The 19,367-nt window shown below is 33.3% G+C and overlaps 3 protein-coding genes across 4 annotated transcripts; 1 reads left to right on the forward strand and 2 right to left on the reverse strand.

Moving 5' to 3' along the window:
• The first annotated feature begins 2,730 nt into the window (after positions 1-2,730).
• LOC18043808 (pathogenesis-related protein 5) lies at positions 2,731-3,861 on the forward strand. The gene is made up of 2 exons (XM_006438909.2): positions 2,731-2,813; positions 2,914-3,861. The coding sequence occupies exons 1-2, from the start codon at positions 2,765-2,767 to the stop codon at positions 3,573-3,575; spliced, it is 711 nt and encodes a 236-aa protein (XP_006438972.2). The 5' UTR covers positions 2,731-2,764; the 3' UTR covers positions 3,576-3,861.
• A 334-nt stretch (positions 3,862-4,195) lies between these two features.
• On the reverse strand, positions 4,196-6,266 carry LOC18043809 (ras-related protein RABA4c). The gene is made up of 2 exons (XM_006438910.2): positions 5,724-6,266; positions 4,196-4,935 (listed from the first exon to the last, which is right to left on the reverse strand). The coding sequence occupies exons 1-2, from the start codon at positions 5,951-5,953 to the stop codon at positions 4,485-4,487; spliced, it is 681 nt and encodes a 226-aa protein (XP_006438973.1). The 5' UTR covers positions 5,954-6,266; the 3' UTR covers positions 4,196-4,484.
• Positions 6,267-7,849: 1,583 nt separating this feature from the next.
• LOC18045533 (transcription factor bHLH130) lies at positions 7,850-11,022 on the reverse strand. 2 transcript variants are annotated; one of them, XM_006438911.2, is made up of 8 exons: positions 10,874-11,022; positions 10,517-10,679; positions 9,824-10,430; positions 9,008-9,336; positions 8,757-8,927; positions 8,588-8,653; positions 8,424-8,492; positions 7,850-8,328 (listed from the first exon to the last, which is right to left on the reverse strand). In XM_006438911.2, the coding sequence occupies exons 3-8, from the start codon at positions 10,413-10,415 to the stop codon at positions 8,272-8,274; spliced, it is 1,284 nt and encodes a 427-aa protein (XP_006438974.1). In that variant the 5' UTR covers positions 10,416-10,430; positions 10,517-10,679; positions 10,874-11,022; the 3' UTR covers positions 7,850-8,271. The 2 variants fall into 2 exon arrangements, with proteins under 2 accessions (XP_006438974.1, XP_006438975.1); XM_006438912.2 differs by having other exon boundaries at positions 10,810-11,022.
• Positions 11,023-19,367: the final 8,345 nt, after the last annotated feature.

A 19,367-nucleotide genomic window follows, 5' to 3' on the forward strand; every position in this document is an offset into this window, starting at 1 on the left:
TGTTGGAGATCCTGATTTTGGTGGGTTTAGTATCTTATGTTAAGAATATTTTGTTGCTTGAGGAAGCTTTTTCCCTTTACAGTTATGATGGTTTCTGTTTAAGTTTTTTATTTTCTTTTGATAGCTTCAGTACTTTAAGACTTGAAATTTTGTGTGGGTGGAGGCTCTTTTGCTTTGTAATCATCTTCCTTAATGAATTATAAATGTAAAATTATTTTAATTTAGTATCTTACTATTTTTTTGGATGATTTGGTCGGGTTGTAATTTATTACTTCTAATAGCATCAAAATTATAAGTTTAAATTTGGCCCCCCTTAAATTTTCTCCTGAGATCCGCCCCTGATAAACAGTAATACATCGGTGGGGTCCAAATAATTTTTGTAAGGGGAGTAAATTACAGCTATCAGTAACTTACCATTTGCCCACTCGTTAACTTCTGTTTATGAACTCCTCAGGGATCTTTTTACTTGCTAGCTAGCATTAACGATACACAAGACGCCTTTGAAATGGGCGGTTAGCAGAGCTCGTAAACCATCCTTGTGTATTTATGATTCATGAAAGTCAGAGAAGAGATTCAATCGGTCATTGGAATTAAATAGTCTAGTTGAAGAATCCGATGTCCCAAAACAAGAAGATTTTTGAGAGAGACGCGCTGAGACTACACATCCAGCAGTCCCCCTTACGAGCAATAACCGGAGAAGAAGGCTATGATAACCGTAACATCAGTTGCTTTGAATTTGATATGTATACCCAAATTAATTAAGAAGTCGTATTAGCTATCAATAGTCATGCTGTAATGCAGGAATCCTATTTACGAGGTTCTTGGTTGGTGAGTCTATAATCAAAATGAAACAAAGAGAAGAAACTGCATATGCTCTTTTGGGATAGCTAGTCAGAAGGAGCTGCCCGGATACAATAGCAAATTAAACACAATGCTTATCGACTACCATGTGATAGCAGCCAGGGTTCAATGCTTCGATCGGTAGGTTGAAGGTTAATATTGGAAATTGGAGCAGGCAGGGCACTAGTCATGTATGGCTCTGTCATCTAGTTCTTTACCGCAACCCATTTGCTCAAACGTTTTTGTTTGAATAGTTAACTACTTAACTTACACGTTCAAAGTTATGTTTTTGTTTGAATTGTTAATTTACACAAAGTTAGGTTAACTTATAAAAATAACTCACTCTATTATTTTTCTTATTTAATAACAAAAAAAAAAAGAAAGAAAGAAAGAGAGAGTATTTTAAACAATAACACCCTTAAATAAGATGATGTCTGTTGATGCGAGATTCTAGTTACCCTCTCAACCACGACTAGGATCTCTGCTCAATCAACTCGACCACGATCAGGATCTCTCCTCGTATGACTTCTTCTCCAAAAATCTCTACGTACACAGAAACAAGTCAGAGTACACCGGTTGTTTTTCCGGCGTAAACTCTCCGACGCTCAAGTCAGAAATGAAGGTTTGGTGTTCCTGGGAACGTTAGCCACTAATCTTATGGCTTATTTTTTGTATCGATTATTCAGTGCTCTCTTTATCTCAGTTTCAATGTCCAAAATTATAACCCGTTTACCTTCGTTGGCCACCTTTTTATAGGCTTCTCCTGAGTTTAGACCTTCCCTCAACCCACGCCTATTACCTTCCCATCTCTTGGAAGTGGATGTTCCATTTCTGTAATCGTGGGTGGTCGTGTGGTCTTCGTGCCTTGATTCTCGGGTTGGAGTGCACGTCTCGCCAACTGTCGTTGACCGGGTCTCCTCGCCTCAACCATTAGCAGGAGACCGGCCTCGCTGATGGCGTATTCGTGGACGGGTAGAATATTCCTGCTCCTGTTCTCCTGCTACCAGACTTCTGCAAGATATACCTGTTCGTGGGAACCCTACTAATAGGTATCTGATCATCACGGCTAGTCTCGTCGAAGTACATCCCTCAAACAATGTCAGTGACTAGCATGTCGATGGTTGCGAACAGACTATCTGCTGTGGCACTGGCTGGCATGTCATCTTATTCAAGTACATTATTGTCCAAAATAATAAAAGTAAGAGAAGTGGTAATAAGTGGAATGCTTTATGTATTTTGACCATAATTTAGGCCATATTTATAAAATTTCCCTTGCAAATTTGTTTATATATCTTATTAAGAAATAAGGGTGTTGCACTACGTATGTATATGCCAAACCAATAAACAAGAGAAAACAGAATTTGAGTAAATAAACAACCAACCACATGCATATTATACAGGCTAGTGACAAGTAACGTTAGCATTGCAGGACATCATAGGAGATATTATATCAAATTTTCAAATTTAGATCACAAGGAAGATACACTTTTTTCTATTTGGATAAATCATATGGAATCAAACCATGTTACGAATTTAGATAATTGTAAGGACATTAGCAAATAAAAAGAGAAAAAATCCGAAAATTCTGAAAACGAATCGTGTGTTACGTTATCCAAAATAATTAAAACAAACAATGAGAGGTCTTAATTTCTTATCGGAGTTTCAAAAAGATAAAGACCAGGCATTGTGGATTGTGTTGTTTGGCTTTGAATAAAAAATTTCGGTAATCCGTTGCATTCTTAAGTTCAAATTTGATTAACGCTTGCACGGTGCATATCCAATACTGCTTGCTCTTTTTCCTCAAAACTTACATTGCCCATATTAAGTAACCCCCTCATTATATATATACATATATATGAGCGCCTCTAAGCATTCATTCGATTAATTCTTTCTTAATATTTTATTATTGCAATCATTACCTCTCATGGCTGTTTGGCATCTTCCTCTTCTTTTGGCTTTGATCTCTTTCTCAGGTTACAAGAATCACATTAATTCATTAATCATGAATCTCGTTTCAAAACGTTCTGTTTATTGATTACACTATTGTTTTCCGGTATATATTTTGTTTCACAGGCACAGATGCTGCAATATTCACACTGGAAAACAAATGCAAGGAGACAATATGGCCAGGGATCTTAGCTGGTTCGGGAAAACCTGTTCTCATGAATGGGGGAGTTCGTTTGAACGCAGGAGAAAACATTAAAATTGAGGCACCGAAAGGGTGGTCTGGCCGATTCTGGCCACGTACAGGCTGTACATTTGATCAGTCCGGCAATGGAAAATGTGTCACCGGTGACTGTGGTGCTAAGTTAAACTGTAATGGCGCCGGAGGTGAACCACCAGTATCACTAGCTGAGTTTACCCTTGATAGTCCCGAGGACTTTTACGATGTTAGCCTTGTTGATGGCTACAATGTTCCAATGTCCATCATCCCTAGTGGCGGTACCGGCCGATGCAAGAGTGTTAGTTGTGTTTCAGATTTGAACACAAAGTGCCCAGAAGATCTACAACAGAAGGACACTGGCCGTGTTGTGGCATGTAAGAGTGCATGCATGGCTTTCAATACGCCTGAGTATTGCTGCACTGGTGCTTTTGGAGGTCCTAATACATGCAAGCCAACTAACTACTCCAAAATTTTCAAGGAGTCTTGTCCCGATGCTTACAGCTATGCCTACGATGATCTGACCAGCACATTCACATGTAAAGACGCTAATTACACTATTAGCTTCTGTTAAATTTTATGTAAAGACACTATGAAGTAGGTGTGCATTATACAGATGTTCACAATAGTTGGAAGAGATTCTTCCCACATGAATGTTGTATTACAATGCTAACAAGTTATGTTGTAATGTCTGGTAATTACATAACAGTGTATGGATTGATGTTTCTGGGGCATATTGGCCTCCATTCAATCCAAGAAACTTTTATATAAGAAAGCTTGTAGCTTGCAGTATGAATAACACAAACATATTCTTCTGTTGTTTTTTCTTGGGTATGGATCAGTATCTATTGGCTACAGACTTGCATAGAGCACAACAATACCACATTCAGCTAATGTTTTTTAAGTTTATCCTTTTCTCTAGTAGCTTCAATTTACGTGGAATACTTTGTTCATCAAGAAGCCAAGGATCAAGAATCAGGAAACAAAAAAATTGACCATCCCAGAAGTTTCCCAGCATGCTTAGCTGATTGCGAAACGAGCACAATGATGGTAAAAATTGAAAGTTCTACTACACAAGCAAAATATTCTATCAGAATCAAGGTTTGCTTAGAAATTGAAATGCCACCAATAGTTTTTTTTTTTTTTTTTTTTTTCTGGCCTTTAAAAAACAACGACTTTCAGATAAGATTGCAATTTACGGAAGTTTCATGTATATTCAAGAAGTCTTCTTCTTCCTGGCAAAATCAGTTAGCTTTTGTTTTACAAGCAAGTGTTTACAGGAAAATTTAAACACAGCATTGTCAATCTGAGGTCTCCAAAATCTACATTCCAACAAACCAGCAAGTTCTTCCAGAGAAACATGATTACCTGATTTGCATCAAACTCCAAGGTGTTTGACAGGATGATCCTCTGGTGAAGGAAAAATTTACCAGAAGCTATATGCAGCACAACCCATGTGGCAGTCGGTGAAAGAAGAGTAGTCCTACGATGATGTGCAACAGTTGTAACTCCTTCGCCCAGACTCTGGTTCCTGCCCAGGGACAACAATATTGGTAGCCTTAAGAAGCGAAGAACTCCCACCAGATTCTGATTCATCATTGGCAGTGAGAGCCTTTTTGCTGACAATTCGATAAATCTCTGTCAAGACTGTGAGGAAAGCAAGCTCAACATTAGTGGACTCAAGAGCTGATGTCTCCATGAAGCAGAGGCCTTCCTTTTCAGCAAACTCTTTCGCATCCTCAGTGGGTACAGCTCGCAGGGTCTCCAGGTCAGACTTGTTGCCCACAAGCATGATGATAATATTTTTATCTGCATGTCCCCGCAGTTCCTCTAACCACCTTGCCACATTATCAAATGACTGACGCTTAGTTATGTCATAGACCAGCATCGCCCCCACTGCACCTCTGTAGTATGCACTTGTTACAGCCCGATACCTAAGATTACCAACAACAGAGTACACAAAATGAACCAAACATGAACCTATTACGTGCAAGGACATAGAAACCAAGAAAGCAGGGGAAATTTGAACTATAAGCTCAATAAAGGAATTAAAGATCAAAAGCACATGACTATGAACAATAATAATAGATATGGTCCAACCTATTAGGCATTATCATGAGAAAGAAAGAAACTATCTGTCTCCCAATACAAATGGCACTCCAAGAGGCATTCACAGGGCTCGACAATTATATTAATTAATCAGGAGCGGTTAATCCAGCTATTTTGAGTTAGCTACATAACTCTCGTGTCTATTTTAACATGCCAAAGAAATCGCCTTCAATTTCTTGTAATATATTACATCATAAACAAACAACACATGATCAAATTTAGCCTACACTTGTAATATTACACAATTACAAGTTCCTTTCTCCACAAAATATATGAACAAACTTATAGTAACTAAATCAATTCATCGCGCATAGTTAATATTCTTCACATAGCATAATTCACAAAAGAGACAGATCAGTTCCTACTGAAGAGGCCCAAGTAAAATTTTAAAAGCAATCAAAATGTTTTGTCAGCTTGAGCTACAGATCAACAAAAATATTCCATTCCTACTAAGCATATTCCACTTCACCGAACTGTAAAAATAATCCCATAGATTCTGATTTGACTTTGTACAATAATCTCGATCAAAATTACCAACATAAACATCTTATGAAATCAGCTAAAAAAAGTACGAAAATATGAAATACTTTGACCCAAAAAAAAAAAAAAAAACCTTTCTTGACCAGCAGTGTCCCAAATCTGCGCTTTGACATTTTTGTGATGAATAACAACTGTTTTTGTTTGAAACTCAACACCGATCGTGGCCTTTGAATCTAAACTGAATTCATCTCTTGCAAAACGAGCCAAAAGCTGAGACTTGCCCACTGCAGAGTCTCCAATCAATACTATTTTGAATACATAATCGATTTTATTATTATAGTTACCTTGCTGAAAGTTGGACATCTTAATTTTCTATTCGATACGTTTCGTAAGAGACTATGAGACCCAATAGAAAAGATGAAACCTTCGGATCAAAGTTACGTTTTTGAGTTGAATCAATCCGAAAAGGAAAGATTTTGTTAATATTATTGAAAAATCTGAGATGGGTTTGTGCTTTGTCGGAAAAAAGCATAAAAGATGAAGCAGTTCTGGGAGCAAGAAGTGCTTTTGACATGAACAAAGAGAACCACGCGTCAAGACCAGAGAGGCCAGTTCAGTGGACCAAATGGTACTGTTTTTTTAGTTACTGACCTTGTGCCTTAAAAGTTTCAAGTAAAAGAAATGAAAAAAAAAAAAAAAGGGAAACAAATGTTTTGTTCACATAAAGGATTTAACAATATTACAATTTTACACCATGATATTTGAATTAACGAACCAATTGCACTTAGCATGTCCCGTCTGATCCTTTTTCTACTCCTTAATAAAATAAAGAAAATAATGGATACGCAAAGATATATGTGAAAACCTCATCCATCAGGTTTTTTAGCCATTTAGGTCTATGATCGAACTAAATCTGATTTCAAATATGCAGAAGCTTGTTATATTTTTCACCGACTTGAAAGAGAGTTGAATGGATATGATATATTAATTTTCATTATATCAGGCAAGGTGCAAATTATCAACCTTTTTATTTCTCTCTTTCTTACATCAGTGCTGACCCTGATTTTTATAGTAGGATCAAAGAACTTAAACTTGCCCTTATATCATCTGTTTTATCTTTTATTGATAGCACCTAAAATCATAGTTGAGATAAATTCTCTAGCCTTGGGAATATACCAGGCTTAGAGTCCTTTGCAGTAACAAAGAATTGTGACCTTACATGATGTTGTCAAATAGTAGCTAGGTATGGTAGAAACAACATTTAGGTTCCGTTTAGTACATTAACGTCGTGGAATAAAAGCTCCAAACACTTATGTTGTGTTTACTTTTTGGATTGGAGTGGGAATCCTTGGATTAGGAGTGTGGAGTGGGAGTGGGAGTAGGGTGTTTATTTAGACTAAATAAAAGTATGGATTGTCAATCAGAATCCTAATTATTTGTTTACTTTGTCTTGGATTGGAAGTAAATTATTTTAAATTATAATTTTATCCTTATGTACAGAATTATAATTTGTAATTAAAAAATTAATAAAAAATATATTTGGAAAATAAAATAAATATTTTATTATATTTATAAATTACTAATATTCTTAATTATGTAAATCATAATTTTTTTTAATTTTAATTTAAATTATGTGAATAAAAATTATTAATAATAGCAACACAAATGAAATATTATTATTGATAATATAGTACAAAATTAATATTTTTTTAGAATAAAATATTTATTATTATTAAATAATTAATTAATTAATATTTATTAAAATTAATGTTTAATATTATTAATTTAAATATAATATTTATTTATTTTTATTTTATTAAATTTAATAAAATAAATATGATATAATTATTATTTTTAATAAATATGATATTATTTATTTTATTAAATATGATATTATTTATTTTATTAAATATTATTTATTTATTTTATTAAATATTATTTATTTATTTTTATAAGGATAAAATAGGAAGAGGGGGGAGTGGATTCTCACTCCCACCTCTCCCCATGGGAGTGGGAATCTCACTCCCTACTCTAAAATTGGGTGGGATCCACGAATTCCCACTCCCACTCTCTCATTTTTTAAGATAAGTAAACACTGGAGTGAGAGAAATCTACACTCTACACTCCCACTCCAAAAAGTAAACATTAACTTATAGTTTTCTTGCACACCTGTCAAAAGGTTGAAACAAAGGACCCTTAGAATTTGGATTGAACAGATAACACATCCCATAACCGTAGATTCCGAACGAAGACATTGACTGGTAAAGATGATGGCACATCAAACCCGGATAAGCGTTGGTGTCCACGCTTATAGTTTTAGCTTAAGTTTGTATGTCATTAGCTCGCCTTCCAATTTCTTTCAGCATCCCAACTCATACAATTTCTTTTCAAACTTTCGGCCAACAGCTAAAAGATTGTACTTTGTATTGAAGAAATCATGGATGAAGAAGCTTAATACAATTAATCTACGTGAAGAGAATCAAAGCAAGACAATCACTCTACTCAATTGGATCTTACAATAAATTACAACAGCAATCTTTTCAACCCGCTAAATCTCACTCGCTATCCGATTATTTTTTAAGGGCAGTGGAAATGAGGAGTTATCTTTCTTTTTCATCTCACAAGTAGCAGCTTCCTTAAGCTATCTGTACAGATACAAGTCTGCCGGAAGTTTTTGTAATTCAACATAGCTTTTGTTTGTTTGGGCACATGCATTTTGCCTTCTTGTCCGTGAGTAACTGCACGAAAAGGAAAAAAATGTGTGGTTAGGGCAGGTAGTGTTGGTTAGCTGTTCATGTGAAGTTGATTAAAGGGTTGTATTCTATTATGTTACCTTGACTTGTTTCTGAAGATCTTTAATGTGTTCAACTGCCAGATCTAACATTTCAGCTGTGTTTGTTTGCTGCGAAAAAGAAAGTTAAAAAATCAATGAGTATCAAGCAAAAATTAGGACTAACACAATTGAGAGATAATCCTAGTCTCTCAAGTGTTAAATACCTTGTCCATGTTAGGGAAAAGGTCTTGCAATTTCCTCATTCGTTCACTTATCCGAGTTCTTCTAACCTGAAATTAACATATCCCCATTAAATATGTCATGATTTGAAAGATGGAAATCCCAAAAGAATCACCATAAAAACCAATCTTATTTTGTAACAGATGAGATTACCCTCTCGGCAATGCTTCTTGGATGAGTGGCACAACCTCTCTTGGCTCGAATCTTGCAAGGAACAGAACCTTGAAAATGCAAAAACTTCTCCACAGCAGCCATTTCAGCAGATGTTTTTGGTAAGCTCAAATGGTGGACCAAGCGAGTAGATTGGTTTCCAGAATTTCCATTCTAATAAATTATAATACAATCAGTGACTAGATGAAGGCTAAGCAGAACAAAGCGAAATAAAAATGACAAGCAAAATCTACCTGAGTTTCATATGCGTCTAGACTAAAAGACATGTTGCAAGTACTGTCTCTAGCCCTCTTAACACCACTGAATGAAGCATCATCCCAAGGATCGCTTGGAAAATTGGGCACGTATTGTCTACTGGCACCATTATTGCCCACAAGGTTTTTCTCCGGGCTACTATTCCCCATGCTTTGGTTCCCAGTTTCAGTAATCTGAGGCATAAATCTTGATGATGACCCAGGTGACAAGTTAACACGATTGATTAACCTACTAGCCGATGTGCTAGCTTCTAAATTAGTACCATTGCAAGCTCTAAAGCATCCCCCATTTCTCATTCCAGCAAAGCCTGGTAATAATTACGAGATTGTTAGCAACTAATATAAGATCAGGAATGGGATTAACCCGTATTTGATTTTTTTTCTGGCCTTAGTTAATTTCAGTTGAGCATCACACTAACAAATTGGTAAGCATTCCAAAGCAGAGATGACATCAAAATAAAAGCTTGAGCAACTCAAATTGCCATGCAAGAAAAAAACATTTAAACTTTCCAGCAAAAGGATTTGCAAAAGAGATAATGATATGTTTGATTGCTTAAAAACTGTAGTAAAGCAGTACACTTTTGTTTTCTTTTTTCAGCTTTGACTTCAAAATATTTAGTCATTTGCAACTTGGCTAAGCACATGGATACTTGAAAAAACATAATTCATTAGATTCAAACTATATTTTAAAAAACTATTCCAGCCTTCTCAAAAAACAAACAAAGATTGACATAAAAGAATAACAAATAAGAGGGAAGAAATAATTGATTATGAGCATGAAACAAAGAGAAATACCATTGTCAACTCCTAGATTGGAGAAAAGTCCAGCTGGAGAGCTGTTTTGCCTAGTAAGATTAGAACCATTTCCGGTAGCCATCCTCTCTTGCATCGAATTTTCCAAGGCCATAGAGCTCGCAACACCATAGGAATTATCCATGGCATTACCAACATTCACTGAAATATCATTTCCCACACTATGCACAGGCAAATTTTGGTACACCATCTGTGAGGAGCCATTAGAATACTCATTCTGTTCAGTAATAGGCTCTGGCTCTTCTTGCTTCATAGCTTTTACCCCAAATTCTTGTGAAGCATGAGAACCAGAATCACCAGAACCATTACACGGTAACATATATTTTGCAAGAAAATTGTCTATTTCAGGACTTGAAGGTCGAAAGTATCGATAATCCTCACAATTACCACCGCCACTATTACTATTGACAAGACTCTCAAGAAATGAGCTTGGTGCAGAGCGATATCGCGTTAAACTAGAATCACTCAGCTGGTTGTTCTGTTGATCATAATGGGCACTTGAATCCATGAATTCTTGATTCTTCCTCAAGTCTCCCTCTGGATATTTGAAATTAGGAGTGTACAAAAGACTCATGTTTCCTGAAGAATCCTGTGAACAATCAAAACCATAAATGATTCAACCTTACTAAGTTTAAATTCTTGACAATTTAATATTCAAGTATAGTAATAAAGTACCTCAAAGATTAATTTTCTCAATAAATATAACTCCAAAGTTCTGATATTGATTATTTATCTTCAATTCTTTACGTCTAAGCTTTTCTCTAACTTCAAAAACAGCTTCTTCTTCACAAGGACACGAAAGAGTCAAGAAAGAATTTGCTTTTTCTTCACCCAAAAGCTGCAAAAAAAATTAAAAAATCTTAACTTTCAGAAAGAACCCAGATAAGAATTAGTTTCTTTTACACTACAAACATTAGTCACAACCCAGTAGCCTCAAACACACAATTCGGAGCTCAAATTCAGCTTACATAATGGAACGCATAAAACAAATCAATAGCTGCAAAAAGATCGAATTTTGATTCATCGAAGTACCTCAACTCCCTGTCTGAGTCAAAACAAGCTGCTGTTATTTATCTGATTATTTTTCTTTTCCAAAAACACTGAAAACAAGAAACAAGCAAAGAGACAGCCAAAGGCTTGCAAGAAGAAAGATGAGCAAAACCCAGCAACTTATGTCTCACAGTCAGCGACCTTTATGCAGTATGTGGTTTCGAAAACAACCTTAGTTTTGTACAAAACTACAGTACTGCCATTGATGACGCATCGTGGTCCATGGACGTCGACTAGACCATGACAAAATTGACATGTAATGTAAGCATATGGGTTGACCGAACTACCCGAAAACGGTGGTAAAATTACTGAGATGTGTCCCTGGCGTTTAAGGATTCTTTTTATTCGTTTTCTTTGAATTGAAATTGTAAACGTATATTTGCTTCTTCTTTCTTTTTGTTTTTTTTTTCCTTCTGTGTCGTATGAGTTTTTGAATACAACCTTATCCAAGTATGCAAGCATACGATGCTTTGCTTATGGGTCAAGCGTCTTTATTCAAACGTGGAGAGCCAATGTGTGGGCACTATCAAACGTATCGCACTGGGTGGTAATATTGAATATAAAAAAATATTGATGATCTTTGGTTCATAGGTAGAGGCAACAAATAATAGTAGGATTCAATGCATTATGACCCCATTTTATCTTATTATTTATTACTATTTAATATTTTTTAACCTAATCCAGCTACCACTCATGTATCATTTTCATAATTTCTTAGTCCGTAAATGGTCTTTGTCGTGTTAACTTTCAATACACCAAGGTTAATCCAAAAACTAAAGATTAAACTGAAATTACTAAATAATTTGAATAATTTGAATAATTTTATTGGATTAAGTCATCTCTCGACTTTTAATTTCGTACCCTTAATGATTTAATGATAAGATGATTCATTCATTTAATTATTTTTTTATCAATTTATTAGATATAAGCATGCAGGAAGTAGACTTTTATTTTTATCTTTTTCAAATTAAAACAAAAAACAAAAAAAAAAGACGTGTAAGTTGATTTATTGACTATGAAGAACAAAGAAGAGTGTTCATATTTGAATGAAATGTGGATTGTTAATTTATATTATATAGGATATCAAGCGAAAATATCCCCTCGTGCCGTTCGTTTGACCCACTTGCCGCCGAATTTGCAATATTACTTCACTTTTGGATTTTTCCAATTTAACCACAATTTCCTTGAGACTCAAATAATTTTATTTTAGTTACAAAACGACACTTTTAAGATTTAATTATCCCATATTATTTGATTCTATGGATTCAATGGAGATGGGATTAAAAGACAAGGCAAGAAAGGCTTCTTGGTCAAGAAACTAGTAAAAAAATTAATGATCCTGCCGGGTAGTTTTGCAAAACCAGACAATCGTTAGCTGTTTTCTTATTACTTTATTAACGATTAATTAAACTCGCTAACCACCATCAATAGTAATGAAAAGCGAATTGCAGCTTAAATTATATCAGCGAGTATCTCGTGATCTCAAATTGAAGCGAATGATATCGTTTCACTTGCACCGTCCGTTCAGCTGACTTTGCAGATCAAGTCAACCCTCTTAAATAAAAAAGTCAAAACTACTATTTTGGCATTGACCAAAATTTTCATTCAACTCGCGGCGTCTTGTCAACCTTGCCGACTGATTAATTAGCTTCACCAAATTTCACCAACTAAAAGGGGGTTTTGAATTTTGACACGTGCGTAAAAATTAACTTTTCGAGTTCACATTTTGTGTTATTTTCAACTAATCATCAAACTCGCCTCGAATTAATTATGTCGACGATTATTATGTGAGTTCAAAAAAATAAAACATTTGTGTGTGAACATGCCGCAACCTTCAACGTGTGCACCTGATCCTCAAACTATTACCAAGTCATGTTAGTTGAATTACAAAATAAGCCAAAGTGAATAGGCCGATTACATATGCTACACTTCAGGTGATTCTTTATTAATCTTTTGGGATGCAAAATTATTTATTGATTTAAGAAATTTTTTTTTTTTTTTTTTTTTTTTAGTGCATGCTTAAAATTGTTGCCTGCGCAGAGAGAACAAAACTATTCCAATGGATAAGAAGAATAAGATATATGCTTCATTTTAGTTCTTGATGCTAGCAATGATATCATCAAGTGTCACTGTCCTTAATTCCCACTTGCCCACAGATAGGGCATTTCTAAGTATTTTTCTTTCTTTCTTGATCATGACGAAAGAACCCAGTTCCATTGGATTAAGATCGATATAGCACGAGGACATAGAGAAATCAATTTAAAAAAAAAAAAAAAACTTTGGTGCAGTTTAGTAGTTAGATATTGTATCTTTTAAGTTACAATGGTTAAAAAAAATTATAACTATGAGATAAAAATTGATAATGGATAAATGTAATTTTTAAATAATAATTTTGACAAAAATACTGAAGATATTATAGATATCTCACTTTAAAAGTACTTATCTTCTAAGGTACAACAGTTGATGTTTAACAAATATTTTATTATTGTAATTTTTAAACTACAGTTATCCAACCTTAATATCAAACAAGTCCTTCGTTTACTTAAATGAGCTTCAAATTTTTTTATCAAGTTTGCATGTCTTTAGATTTTCAAATTGTGGATTTTCAATTAATTAAAATTGCCTACTATTAAATTCACAATCGAAACAATTTGTACTGGATAATTCTCAAAATATGCACTTAGAGAAGACTTGTCCTTCATTATGAATTTTCCCTCTTTGCTGAATATGTTCTCTCTACTAGTTGAGCTCCTACGGTACCAACACAATATAAAACTAAACCAATCATTATAATAAGAAGGGCAAGTATGCACCAACCACTTGATGCTCCACACTATCAAAAAACACACTAATTTTTTTTTCTTTTGGCTATCTAGTTGAAGTTTAAGAAGTGTATCACTTTTTCATTTTTCAATTAACACAGTTGGAGGAATTAACAAAATATTAATAAAATAATAATTTTATCCCTGAAAGTAAAAACACCATTTAATCATAGCTAAATGACAAAAAAAAAAAGATTCCTTTTGTACTTGTTGGGATCAATGGCGGCGCCATATAATGGCTAGCAAGTAGGGATGGCAAAAATTCCCACGAGGACGGGTACCCTTGGGGATTTCCCCATTCGGGGAGGGTATGAGGATAATTTCATACCCAATTTCTTATTCGGGGAGGGGACGAAGAAATTTTTTTACCCAATTTCTTATTCGGGGAGAGGACGGGGCTGAGGTGGAATCCCCATCCCCTACCCATTTCCCCATTTTAATTTTTTAAAATTACTAGTAAATAAATTATAAAATTTAAATTATAAAATTATAAATATTGGTAAAAATAAAAAATATCAAAATATTTATATTATTAAACTTTTAGGCCTAATTAACTAATTAAAGTCCTAAATTTTTATTTAGGACATTAAAAAGACCGAGTAGATTCTAATAGCCAAACATTTTTTTTAATTTTAATATTCTTTAAATATTTTAAACTTAAATCTATTTTTTATTTATTTTTAGATGTTATAATTGCCCACAACGAATCACAATTTTAATATCTAATCTAATATAATCTAATATTTGCTTTTGATTTGCTCCGATTTAACTATTGTGTTGTAAAGGGAATAATCCACATTTATAAAGTGTCCATGCCACCATTGAAAAAGTTAATTTTGAATCTAAATTTGATTTTATTTGTAATAATTTTGTATTAGACTATTAATTTGTTCATGATAGTTTGTAAAAGAAGTTTGTATCCCTTGCATGTTGCGTTACTTACTAATTTAATGTATGTGACTTTTGTAATAGATATTAATGTAAGATATATTTCGAACTTTACTTTTATTTTAATTTTTTATTTTAATATGATTAACTCAAAATCGAAAAAAATGTATTAATTATTCGGAGATCGGGGACCCTCGGGGATCCCCTGTTATTATTCGGGGAGGGGATGAAGATTCTCTCAAGTAATTCTGACGGGGACGAGGAGGGGACGGGGACATACGTAAAATATTGGGGATGGGTACGGGGAGATCGGTCCCCTCCCCTCCCCTCCCCATTGTCATCCCTACTAGCAAAGGCTAAAGTCCCTGCTTGACTTCTCAAAATTTATAAATTTAATTTGATATTTGTCTCATTTTTTAATTTGATTTACCATAAAAACTCTTATTAAAGATTAAAAATAACTGAAATATCAAGTATTTATTTTTACACTTTCAACCCATAAAGAAACATTGTTATTTTGAAATTCCTCAAGTCATTACTATCCTTGCACAAAAAAAAAATAGAGAAAAGAAACTACTTCATCTTATTGAGTTTATGCAAATGATTTTTCTTCAATGAATTTTATACCACTTAAAGTTCAACTTGATATTTACATTATGGATGTTGGTTCTAAAAACAAATTTTCAAAATTGAAAGGATTAGAATGTATCAAGAAAAATAATTGATACTAAAAAGGATAGATTGTATTTATTAATTTGTTTATTGATGATATCAACATTGATTTTACCATTTGTCACAAATACAGTAGAAATGGCATTTTCAGCTACGAATTTTGTGAAAAATCATTTGTAAAATTGGATGAGAGATCAGTGATTGAGTGATATGATTGTTGTATATATAGAAAAAAAGGTTTATTTTGTATTTTTGATGATAAAGTTATTCTTCAACATTTTTAACATATGAAAACATGACGAGATTAGTTATAAATGTATTGAATTGAATATATTAATGAATTTTTATTTTGGTATTTGTTACTTGTTGGCATTTTAAAAAAAAATTATATTATTGTTCGAACTTAGTCCCCTGCTAGATTGAATTCTCGGCACCGCCACTGCTTGGGATGAATAATGGCTAAAAAATTAGTTATATAAAGTCATTAAACTTGGTATTAAAGATATAAAATCACCAAAATAAGCATCCTAACTATTTTTGTAGCTTTACATGTTAACATAAATCAAGAACCCCTACTCATATAGTCCGTCCTAAATAACATATATTCGACGATAATAACAAATTTTGAACAACAATAAATCACCAATAAAAATAGTCATAGTTATCTAGCATACATTCAAAATAATCATAAAACAAATTATGAGAAACCTTGAACAATATAATTTGTTATTGTAAATTTAAAAATAACAACAAAAAATGTGTTACGGGGCACTTAAAGTTTAGAGTTTGCTCCCATCAGTCCAAAACAATAACATATTCTAAAAGTATCGAAAACAACAACCAATGAATAGTCTTCTTATATTCAAGGGCAAAATAATCATTCATTAATATTTTGTTAAATTCAATAACGGTGTTAGTAGATAAGTGATATACTTCATAAACTTGAGGTGAAAATAATAATAATAATAATAAAAAAAAAACAGGGTATTGTTTACCAATTGTGAAGTATTAAGTAATCTGTAAATATTTACTCCAATAAGAAACTAAATGAGAAATAACAAATTTCCCATTTTAGAATCTTTTTGAATCGGAGAATTCTTGCTATTATGAAAGAGTGGCGATAGAGTCACAAACTCTTGCACAAACTTATTTTGTATAAATTTATTTGACATTAACTCATTAATTGAATAAAAATAAAAAATGATAAAAACAAATCATTTGAACCACGAAATATATAATCCATCTAATTTAATTATGTTACATCAGTTTATAAAAAAAAAATTATATAAAAATTTATAACTATATTATTACTCATTACAAAAAGGTTATGTTTCAAGAGAAAATCAAGCATTTCTCTAGTCTATGTATACGACTCCATCTGAGGGCATTATTCTCTTGTCCTGTCCTGTCCTGTCCCTACAATTTGCTTAAAGGTGTCTTTAGTAATATTACCGGGGAAAACAGCCGGTACTACGCGGTAGACTGAACTCTTGGTGATTATTAAGGAAACCATCACGCCAACAGTACTATAGTTTCAATTTACTTTAAAGTTTTGGTGAATTTACTATAGTGTACTTTTTAGCTATCTAGGTCTAATAATTTATATATAGGGAAGAAACAACTTTTTCAATCTTTACAAGTTAATTATAAAGTGGGAAGAAAAAAAGGTAAATAGATTTTTTACAACCTTTACGAATCTAAGTTTTCAAATTTCTTTCCAACCAATGGCATAAAAGATATCTTGCTAATGCAAGGCGATTGAAAGGGACAAATATTTTTTTAGTTGTTATAGTTTGAGCCTTGAGTCAATTGTCCAATTAGAACTTAAATTAAAAAAAAATCCAAAAAGTCGAAACATTATTATATGATACCATTGGGATAAAATAGTATTTTTACCCATCTAACTTGAAAATTCTAACAAGTCAGAAATATATATGCCACTTGAAAAATATGAAATAATGAGATAGGTTTTAGTTAAAACAGGTAGATAATATTATAACAGGGACTTTTTAGATATTTTTTATAACACAAAAACCAATTGATTAATTAAAATAAATAATAAGAACTACACGAATATTTATCTTATTTAAAATTTGAATTGGGTCTCGCCAATTAAAGTACGTCCATACCTAACAATGGCATGAAGCACCTTCCTTATTGGAGAACATCTTCAATGCCTTTTATCATAATAATCCTTGAGATTAGGTACTGTCTTTTTTATCAAAAGTATAATCAATAAGCTTATTAAATGATATACGTTTCAACCAATAATACATGCAGAATCTTAAGATATAAATAATGATAGGTTTACAATGTTGGGATATGTTGAGTTGTGTCCCACATTGGCTAGTAAAGGGGAGATGTTTGGATTTATAAGGTGGTAGCTCACTCCACCTAAAAGGCTAGTCTTTTAGGTTGGATACCTATAAATCTTATGCTAAGTCCCCTTAACAAGTGGTATCAGAGCTAGACCCTAGTAGCCGGAATGTGGTGGTGGAACAATTCAGGTGTGTTGGATGAAATGACCGAAGTCCGGCAGTGGTTTCGTCCGAGGGGGGAATTGTTGAGTTGTATCCCACATTGACTAGTAAAGGGAGATGCTTGGGTTTATAAGGTGGTAGATCACTCCACCTAAAAGGTTAGTCTTTTGGATTGGATACTTAGAAATCTTATTTTAAGTCCCCCAACAGGATACAAAATCTAAAAGAAGAAAAATTGCTTTGTTCTTAAATGACGAAATGTATAAAGAATATTTTAGGTGCGTGGATAAAAGGAACAATTATATATTCTCGTATGCGATAATCACTTTTAATAATTTTATTTTTATAAGAGAATATGTAAGCTTTTAGGCCACGGATTAGGCACGCGAAATCTCCATACAAAGGGCGACTTTAGTCGCTATGAATCTTAATAATCTATTCTGTTTATTAGCTGTAACCCTAACAGCAATAAGTGAGTGTTGGCCAGCATGCATTCAAGTATCTTCATGAATTTGTTTGTTTAAGAAACTTCTGGTAGGCAAAGTCGACAACAAATTAAAACATATTAAAAACACACCCTAATCTTCTACGAAACCCCTTGATTGGTGGCGTTCTTGGATTTGGGATGTCACTTTTCGCAGCATACGATTTGCTAATCCTGGTTATTAATTAATGCATATATATAATAGGGTATGGTTTATTAATAATACCTAATTCGAAGCACAAACGGGTCATATAGATCACACGAAAAGAAAATTTAGAAACATGATTCATTTAGGCTTCGTTTATTTTAATATGGTGGTGTTGTGACTTAAAAATTTACAACTTATGAATTGGAAGCTCTAGTCGTCTTATACTTTTGATAATTATGACAAAATAATCACCTGTAGGATGAAAACGTGAAAAGAAATATTGGAGTAATGTTTGTTGGTAAAGAAATTAAAAAAAAAATAAAAGTCATGGTTTCAAATTAATTACTTTGAGAGGAAGAGGAAGAGGAAGAGGAAGGGGGAATTTGTGTTGCGTGCATCGCTTGTAAATGCCTGTGATTGTGAGTAGTTGTTATCATCAGAACAAGTTGACGTGTTGATGATATATGCAGCAGAATTATTGACAGTACATATGCGGAAGCGGAAAGGTTTTTGCCTTTTTTGTTTTTGTTTTTTTTAATCTTTTAGTCTTTTTGAAAAAGTACGCATATTCTCTTCTTCTTCCTTCTTAATTTCCCTCTTACACACTAATGGACATTTGGTCCAATGAGAGAAGTCTTACACTTATAATATTAAGTGTAAGAGTTCGAGCCTTCATAAGAGCATTATGGAGGTTAGTTTCAGTTCTTCTTTAATTATCAATTAATTAAGTGGAGACAGTCTCTCCTTTACGAAATGTGAGTGGAGCAGGCACCCCTCGAATATTAGAGAGGGTTTAAAATATCTGAGCATATACTTTAGTGTGTCAATATATGATGGTGGTCCCAATTATATAGTATGATTATAAATATTAATTATAATATCTGATGTAATGTCAATAATATCTGTATATAATAGATTTAAAAAAAAAAAATTCCCTCTCACACGAAGAGCGAATAAGAATAACATTACGACCGAAGACAAA

This window comes from Citrus clementina, unplaced genomic scaffold (genome assembly GCF_000493195.1).
Source record: "Citrus clementina cultivar Clemenules unplaced genomic scaffold, Citrus_clementina_v1.0 scaffold_4, whole genome shotgun sequence".
Lineage (NCBI taxonomy): Eukaryota > Viridiplantae > Streptophyta > Magnoliopsida > Sapindales > Rutaceae > Citrus > Citrus x clementina.